General features: G+C 42.6%; 1 protein-coding gene across 1 annotated transcript in view; it reads left to right on the forward strand.

Annotated features, from left to right (window-relative positions):
- LOC117878349 (cytochrome P450 4V2) overlaps nt 1–4,685 on the forward strand; it is a 46,286-nt gene extending 41,601 nt beyond the window's left edge. The window contains exons 10-11 of the mRNA XM_034772521.1: nt 104–283; nt 4,495–4,685. Of these exons, the coding sequence (XP_034628412.1) occupies nt 104–283; nt 4,495–4,685 (371 nt within the window). The remainder of the gene's footprint in view (nt 1–103; nt 284–4,494) is intronic.
- The last annotated feature ends 5,053 nt before the right edge of the window (nt 4,686–9,738 follow it).

Below are 9,738 nucleotides of genomic sequence, written 5' to 3' on the forward strand. Positions count from 1 at the left end.
ATCTGCTGTCAAGGTGTTGTACAAGTAAAGAACTGTTTTTGTGCTTTGTATCCATTTACAGGAAGCCACTTATTTCACTGGCATGTTGATTCTTTTTTTGCAGAAGGATTTAAGATACCAAAAGATACACAGGTAGTCATTGTTACTTATGCACTGCACAGAGATCCAGAGGTTTTCCCAGACCCTGAGGAATTCAGGCCTGAGCGATTCTTCCCTGAGAATTCTAGTGGAAGGCATCCATATGCATATGTGCCCTTCTCTGCTGGATCCAGAAACTGCATTGGTACGTAGTTGATAAAAGCCGAAGCGTAATAGGCCTCTGTCGGGAGGGTGACATTGACCCTTAACGAAGGAAGAGATTAGTGCACTTAAGACTGGTTAGTTGACCTCCCCTCCCCATTAGACTTAAAAGAGGGTACTTGGGCCCTAGAAGGAAGGAGACCTGGTGAGCCAGAGACATGGAGTATCAGAACTTGAGAGGAGTCAGAGACAGGAAGCAACAGGAAAGAGCTGTCAAGCGTTGCTTGGGAGAGCTACAGAAGACCTGGTAGATACAGCTGAGTTCTGAGGACAGCTGGAACAGAACTGCTGGTGAGAACTGACTGAAGTTGGGATCCTGATAAGCAGAAGGCTTGGGCATTGGCCCCTAGGCAAAAAGGAAAGATCCAGCTTCTCCTTGGATCAGGAGAAGCTGAGCCTGGAAGCAAGAGGGTGGACTCTGGAGGGATGTTCCCTGAGCAGGGGTGGGGCTCCCAGACAGGGAGACCTGGGGAATAGAACGCTGCAGGGAGCTCTCTTGTGGGACACCTGACTTGGGGGAGCCATGGGAAGAATCATGAGACTGGTCACTCTCTGGTGCATTGCCTGGAGAACGGGCCCTGGATCAGGGGCCAAAGGGTCTGGGAAGACAGTGCTGCTGTTGACTCCCAGGTGAGTAACCTGGAGGTGTTGTCCATGAAGAGGGGAATGGAAAAATAGTTGCACCTTTATATGTTTACTGTGGGTTTGTCAAGAATGTTTTTTCTACAAGGCTTTTGGGGGAATGAATGCACTAGTATAAATTACTCTGAGAGGTGGGCTTTGTATTGGACACTGAAAGACTGTTTCCTGGGTAAACAAAAAGGGGAAACAGAGGCAGTGGTACCTGTCATGCTGTAGCCTGCTGCTGGAGGGTGCTGTGTAGCGTGCCCCAGGCAGGGTTGCCCCTTGATAGCCTTCATACTTGGTTATTGAACTTACCACTAAGTCTGGTTAGATGAAGTTACCTTTGCTGCAGTACCCACAGCAGAGCTTATGCATTCAAATGTCAATGTCAATCCTGTGTGCTTAATAACTGAGGCAGAGCAATTCTTACTGATACCTCATTCTTCAGACTGATGTCATATTTACATTTTCTTTCTTCCCATGGGGTTCTTCAGAGTACACTTTGTTTCCTCCTTACTGGGACTTGATCCACATGTAACTCAGTGTCATGCTAACATCTGTTCTGGCTCAAAAGGGCTGGACATGGTTCCCTTCAGACTTCAGAGTCACTGAGGCTAGGTCTACACTACCCGCCTGAATCGGCGGGTAGAAATCGATCTTTCGGGGATCGAATTATTGCGTCTCGTCGGGACGCGACAATCGATCCCTGAATCGACACTCTTACTCCACCAGTGAAGGTGGGAGTAAACACCATCGATGGGGAGCCGTGGAGGTCAATTTTGCCACCGTCCTCACAGCGGGGTAAGTCGGCTCCGATACGTTGAATTCAGCTACGCTATTTGCGTAGCTGTATTTGCGTATCTTAAATCGACGCCCTCCCCCCCCCCCCCCGTAGTGAAGACCTGCCCTGAGAGACACCTCAACAGCTCACTAGGGAACAGCATGAGGCACTCTTTCTCTCCCTCCCTATGGGATACATTTGCTGGCGATACTATGATCCCAACCACCGGTGGACTGCAGGCTGGAGGGGAAAATTTAAGACCCCCCCCTTTGGTCTTCTGCAGTAACTGCTGGGGTGGTCACTGAGCTCCTAAAACTTGTAAGCTGTTCAGGGAAGGGACTGTGTCTGCACTTGTTTTTCTGAAGCACCTAACAAAGTTGTGTATATTCAAAAATAAACAACTTTTGGAGAATTGTATGTGTTATATAGTTGGTGTGACATCAAAGGAGCTGTCCCTTTATGGATCCCTTGTCCGGAGGCACTGTTCTACCACATTAATTATGAATGGTGCAGAGTATTGAGAAGGCTAAGTAGAAGGGGTCCTTTAATGCAATTAGGAGATATGCTACAAAGAAAGCTAAGTATAAATTCTATCAACAATTATTTGATAAGGATAGAAGAAGATTGACTCGCATTATAAGGGGAGAGCCAGATAAGGCTAAGTGTGCTATCCCTATGAAAGAAATTGAGGAATACTATGTAAATATTTTGGGAACAATTGGACATGGTAATATGAGAGGGTGGTAATATTAGAATTTCTAATATATTTACTCTAATGTCCTCTACCTCAGTCACTTCCTCCCTATCTCCTGTTACCACTAACTTCTTCTTTGCTAATTCTCGTCTTTTATCTGATATTTGTTTATTCGTTTTGGTCCTCATCTCGCTCTCAATACATTTATTTATATTCCTTTTCCCAATATATTTCCTTTCCAACTGTATAAGCTGCGCAACCTCATCTTTGGTCTGTTGCTCTGATCTCATTTCATTTTCAGGATTTCATTCCATTTTGAATGGGTTGGTCTCAATGCCAGAAGCACCACTGTAGGCAGAGCTCTCAGCAACAGCTGTTGCGACTCTTCTGTCAGCAATGCAAAATTATAGTCAACATTCTCGGGGGTCCAAATACAAATGAAGTTAATTTAAAAAAAATAAACCCAAAACAAACTAACAAAGCCAAAGATTACTCTTTATTCTTGATCAGATCGTTGTGCATTGAAAGAGGGAACTAACTTATCATAATCAGGCTAATTATTGTTTCTAGTGCACCCAAATTGTTTTAGGTGTTTTCCAGGCATAAAGATTCCTGCCTAGGCAGCTTGCAGTCTGAACAGACAATGTACAGAGAAGGGGTTGAGGGAAGGGAGAGAGACACTGTCAGAGTTCAGGGCAACTGCACACGTTTTTTCCCCTTATGACCTATTCTAGGCTGCCAGCTCCTCAGCCATCACATCTCTGGGGTGGAGACTCATGACTCTCTCCCTCCTGACCAGGGTTTTTCCAGGTTGCAGAGTTCCCTGCCTACTGTGAATTTCCCAGCAACTTGGACTACCTAAGCAGAGCTGCTTTGATTTTCTCCTCAGAGACTATAAACAGCAAAATGACCCACCGTTATAAGTTATCACACAGCTATTTCTAAGCAAGCACACTTTTTCTTAAGGTAAAAGCATTACAGACAAAACGTATTAAAAACAAAGAAAGAACCTACACATGTGCTAAAAAACTTATCAAAGATTATCCCCATCTCCTCAAGGGCTCTGGTTGATGTCAGTCCTTCCAACCCTTCCCTAAGGATTGGGGCCCTTTCCGTGGACAACAGGTCCTGTCTGTTTGCTGTATCAGAAAGAAGGCCCTGAGTCAGTTTAAATTCAGACTATTTATCCAAAAGTCCTTTCTTTGTCTGTTGGCCTCTGGAGAACCCAGCCTGAACTAGTATATGCGGGCCTCTCCAGGTGGTAGTAACTCACTGGAGGCTTTCCTATCTGAGTGAATTTGCCTTATCACCTTGCAACTGTTCTTAGTTCCTGGAGGGGCTGTGGTTACCTCTCCTGTGGAATTACATACAATCCCTGGCCCAGAATGATACATACACTTAATATAGTAACATCTCCTAAAGATATTGCAGGAAACTGCCATATCTCTCACAGACAGCACAACACAACTTTTAAAATCCTCTGCCTCTTTCTGTATAATCTTTGGCTAACTGTCTGGTCTGTGACCCTTGTCAATTTGCTTGGTTCCTTTTCCTTTTTAATTCTATTTTTCCCCCCTCCACTTTTCTCTTAGACCTTTGAATATTTGTTTAATTTATCCCCTCCCTATTTCACGAGCACACTCTACTTTTAGGATAAAATCGAAATCAACAAAGCTCTGTCTTTTTCCTTCTATCTGTGCTCTTCCTCTTCCTGCCGTCCATGTGCTGTGATCCTGGAGCTAAGCCCTTCTCCTCCTCCTCCTCCTCCTCATTTAGGCCTATATGTGACATAACAGGGTCACATTTTGTATTAGCTTTTCCTCCATGATATAGGGCCAACTTTAAGCTCCTCTTGCTCTGAGGCCATGAATATTTTAAAGCTGATTCTTTCCTGCTGTAGATATAGAAGGAAACAGATCTATCACAAATCCCATTCTTGGTAACATTTGTACTATCCTGAATTTGGCCCATATTGTAATCTTTGACTACAGATACACAGTTATTCCCTGCTGCATTTTGTGGGAAATCTTTAAGTGTAATTATGACGGCTGTTAGTACTAAACTACTATTGTTTATATTCCAATATAACCTGAAGGCCAGCGCTTTGCACAGATGGAAGAGAAAGCTGTTCTAGCCATCATCCTACGGCGCTTTTGGGTGGAGACAAGTCAAAAGAGAGAAGAACTTGGTTTGGTCTCAGAACTAATTCTTCGCCCAAATAAGGGCATATGGATCCAGCTGAAGAGGAGAAGAGAGTGTGTGTCAGAAGAAGAAAGCTCACAATGATTTTAGATCCTAAAACATGTGCTCAGCAGTATCCTGTAGTTCACTGATCTTTGATGACACAAAAAGATTTAACAGAACTGTAAATATATCAAAATATTTCAGAATCTCTAGGCCTTTTGCACTATAAATATTTATCTCAGGATATGATCTTTCCCTCCCATTCAGATGGCAGGATGTTTCAGAAAGTAGCGTTGACATTCGAACATCTTATATCCATACTAACCATTGTCTTGGCACTTTACATCACTTTCTCTGAGACTGCCATTCATGTTGCTCCATGAAATTGTCAGCTGACTGACTTCTCACCTTGAGGAAAAATTGCAGGACATGTCCAGCTTCCACTCTCCCAAGGGTGAGGGTATGAAGGTGGTCTTCCATCTATAGTCTCTTAATTGCCAACACAAGGTACTGTTACAGTCTTCATTAGAATATTTTAGGTGGACATGTGATTTCTCTTATGTGAGAGAAATCAGACAACTATAGTTCTTGCATGGAACTGTAGCCTTGACAGGCTAAATGTAGAAAACTTTATGTGAATTTGGAGCTACCTGAAAAGAATGAGCCAGATCCTCAGCTGGTGTGAATCAACTTAGCTCTATGGTTTACATTGTTGCTGTGTGAGTTTTCACCAGCTCAGGATCTGTTTCAGTATATTTAGTGATTATTTATCCAACGTTGTTTTTTGTTGTTGTTGAGTTCATTCTGCAATTTATGGCATGTCGCAAACTCTCCTCTCACTTAAAGCAGAGCAGTTTTACTGGCTTCAATAGAATTATCTCTGTGTGAATGAGGGGAGAATTTCACAAATGACTTCCAGTGTGCCTATTGAAGGGAGAGAAATATATTTCCCAAAATGTATGCGTTTTTCACAGTTATCTTTGAATGTTATTGCAGCCTTGATTGTTGGATTAATTTGTAATGTAACTTATACAGTATGATATAATACATTCAGCTAACAGTCAAATCTGGTTGAGATTTATGTAAACCTCTGTACTTTAAATGATACTGATGTCCTTTACAAATGGTTATAAATTATTAGAATGGATTTTTTGTTCAGTTTCTGGCACTTGGCTCACAAAAGCAATCAGTAAATGGGCTTCTTTCCTTAGGAGAAGAAGAAAATCGAGGTAGCCTGGATGCTGAGCTACCTCCATTAATAGAGCAGTTACACCAGCACAAGGTGAATCTGTGTTTGCCTGGCCTGTGCACAAAATGAGAATTTTGGTTCCCAGCACAAATAATTGTAACAATTTGACATTCAGGGTCAAAGTCTGCTATGAGATCCAACTCCTGGTCCAAATCCTACTTGAGTCAGTTGGTGCTACATCTAGTAATTGAGAATAGAATTTGACCCACAGCCATAAATTGCTGCTATTCTCACAGGGTGGACAAAGAGCTGACACAGAAGTGAAATATCGTGGCAGTTTATGATGATTGTGTACTGTGGGGCTGGGCAGAAAGCTCTTCTTTCTCTCTCCAACTCCATGCAGCACAAACCTGATTGGCTGTGGGGGGAGTGCTCCTCAAAAACAAGGACACCGAATTAACTCTGAAACCAGGACACCAAATTAACTCTGAAAGGGTTTGAGCAATGAGCAGACAGGAGGTGGGATGGTTCATCAGACTGGGAAGATTTAGAGAAAGAATACAGAAGAAGCTGGTCAGCAAGCAGTATCCCTGAGCTGGGGCAGAGAGAGAGACTGAACCTGGAGCTGCTTGAAGGGGAGCCAATTGCTTGCAAAAGGGGACTCTCATAAATGCACAGCCTGGAGTTCACAGGACAGCTGAGACCACTATTCTGAGCTCATGGGTTGGACTGGCCCAAAGGGGAGAGGGTGAGAGTGCATTGGCATGAGGCTGAGATTCTGTGTGTGTCTAGCCAGCCAATGGGGGAGGAGCTGTGGCTCTATCAGGGCAAGAAAGTCTGTATAACCCCTGCTAGAGATCCTGACTTAGGTCTACTCCTGGTTTGCTTGTGTTAGATAAGTGTTGTTCTATTAAGTGTAGTTCATATTCCAGGGGTTAACTCTGATCCCTGTAGGAGAGAGGGTTGGTGTTTGTGCAGAGGTGTGTGGCTGGGACCTGGGACCCCTCTTCCAATTGTTGGAATCCCCCACCTTACAATACTTTCATATAGGAAATATTGGTAATGTATTTAATGTACCTAACCTTGGTCTATTTGTAGCTATCTGCACAATATACATTATTTTTCAATAAAGATTTTATTAAAGATATTTTTAAACTGAAGAAATATTACACAGTGTACGTTTCCATGTGAAAACATAGTGGTGATGTACAAAATGGAGAGATTAAAAATGCAAAAGAGGGACACTTAATACGTTGTTGCCCTACAGTGTTGTGAATTTGTTTATAAAATGTTGAATTTGCTATTTGTTTATAAAATGTTGAACATTGCTCCCTAGATCAATAAAACAATATATTCTTAAATAATCTGTTTGTACTGTGACAGTTAATGCAATGAGTTTTAATATTTTTCTAATTACAAATGTCTTTGAGAAATGCAAATACAAGTACATACATACTGTGTGTATGGGTGCGCAAGCCAGGAATTGAAAAATGTCCATGAAAGACTCAGAGAAGATTAATTGTTTCTAATATGAAATTCAGAGGTCATATCCTAGAGCTGGTCGAATAGTTCAAAAAGTGGCTTGTAAATTTCATGAACAAAAATAGCAAGTTCAGCTTGCTGTTGTATGCAGACAGGTGCTGAGGTTTTGTGAAAATGTTAATATCTGAATAGTTGAAATTTTAATGTTGTTTAGCACAAATCATCATTCTTTCAAAAATTTGTGCCAGAAATACTTTATTCACACTGTTTATTATTTTATGTTTAAAAGTTTTAGTCACCCGGTCAGGAACAGGAAACAATACTGCATGGCTTATATGACCAATCACACAGCAAAAACAGAGACCAGTAAATAGCTAAACTGCACAATGCTTGGGATGAAATTTGTACACAGAAATTATTCACTGAATTCCTGTGACACAGAATTCCATTTAGTCAATTCAAAGGTTTGTAAACTAGAAAAAGGTGCTGCAGTGGCTTAGTGCTTGCAGCCATTGCCTCAGCTTCCCTCTTGCTGGTTGGGTAGTTTAGCCACCCAGCCAAACCAAAACCTCCACCCCTTCCATGTTAACAAGGTAAAAAAATAAATTTTTCTCAGTCTTTACCTAGGGTGCAGGCTTTTTTCTCCTCATGGTGGAACTGGACATGATGGGAAGAAACTTGGGCAGCTAAATATGCAGATGCCCATTCCAGGCCTCAAGCCCACTCTGCCTCTTTGCCCAAGGCCGTTCCTTAACCTTGTTCAAACTTTCTCCCGTACTGGGCTTCCAATACAAAATCCTCAGTCAACAATATTTCCACTGATAAATAAATCCAACAGTTCTCTTCCTAGGCTTGCACAGGGCCACCCAGTGCCTCTCTTGGGTTCTTTATCCTTTTGTCTGGGAGTGGAGCAAGGCAGAGCTCCTGCTCCTTCCACATATCTCCTTGTTTTGATGAAAAAGGAGCTTATTTGTATTCTGGCCCCGTTTCCCAGCGTTTTTATCTATGGTACTTGTATAACTCCCATTACAATAGTATCTGAATGCCTTACAATCTTTTAATCTATTTATCCTCACATACCTCTGGGAAGCAGGAAAGTACTGTTATTCTCATTTTATGGATGGGGACTGATGCACAGAGAGGCTAACGGCTAGATCCACAAAGGGATTTAGGTGCCTAACTTCCATGTAAGGCACTTAAATCCAAAAGTGAGCTCCTCAAAACCCCTGCTAGGGTTCTGCTAACCCTGTAGGTGCCTAAACTCCCTAAACACTTAACTTTCTGCAGGTGAGCATTCAGAGTGCTACCTCAGTCCTGATGCCCAGCATATAGCTCATGGCCAAGCCCTAGCAGAATTCTGAAACTCTGCATTCCCACACCTATCTTGTCTGGGGGCCCCCAGTTTGGTAGGTGTCTCAGAGCATGCCAACCGGATTGGGCTCTGCACAAAGCACAACCAGAAGAAGTGGTACCACTGACCCAGCATGTGGGAGGCTGTTGGTCAAATCCCTCCTCTGCCTGATTCATTAGGCCAGAGGGTAAGAGCAAGAATCATTCTATAAACCAAAGGTTAGGGCAGCCAAGACCAAACAGGGAGACTGTGGCAGAGTAGGCTAGTGATAATAGGCTATTTCTTCCCATAGCCTACAATCCAATGGTCCCTCTGGGATGTACAGCCTCCAGAATGCCATTGTTTTGGGTGAAACAGAATAGTGCTGCACAGCTGTGGTCTGTTCGTAAAATGTCACGTGTCTCGTTACAGGGGTAGATTAGCGAAGGAAAGGAAAGGCACTGGGCACAGAGATAGTAGAATCAGTATCAACCACAGGAAGAAATGAAAAGGTCCCAATGCAGAAGAAGCCAATAGTAAGGAAGTGGTTAAGAAAGAGGATGTTGGGAGGCATAACAAGTGAGGAAAAACTGTAGGGAAAATTGAGTTTGGAGACACAGGTGGGGTAGCTGATGGAGAGCCTTTTGAAAATTAGGAATTTGAATATATGTTAGAGACAGCAGACTGCAGTCCCCGTAACTGAAAAGAGTATTGGTTTCCACTTGCTAAATGCAGCACTTCAGGAATTTGTGATAAAAGGAGAGAAACATCAGACTTGAGTCTCTCCTCAATTACACCAGATTTACACCAGTGTAACTCACTTGGGCTTGAGTCACCATTTCACTAATACACAAATGATATAATTGTAAGATTCATACTTATATAAGTGAGGAGAGATCAGGCCTATTTCCTGGGGCATGGGCAAGGAGGGAAGAATAGGACAGAGGAAGGGGATTCTTTTTTGCCTATGCCCTGAAGATTTCCTTAAACATAAATCTTCACTAGTTTGTGCAGGACCCCACATTAAGCAGAAGAAGATTTGACTACTGTAAAACAGGGATTAGACATTTATTAAAACAAAGGGTCAGATCCTCAGCAGGTGTAAACTGCTGTAGCTACATTGACTTCACTGGAGTGCTACCACTTTACACTAG

Source organism: Trachemys scripta, chromosome 5 (genome assembly GCF_013100865.1).
Source record: "Trachemys scripta elegans isolate TJP31775 chromosome 5, CAS_Tse_1.0, whole genome shotgun sequence".
Taxonomy (NCBI): Eukaryota; Metazoa; Chordata; order Testudines; family Emydidae; genus Trachemys; species Trachemys scripta.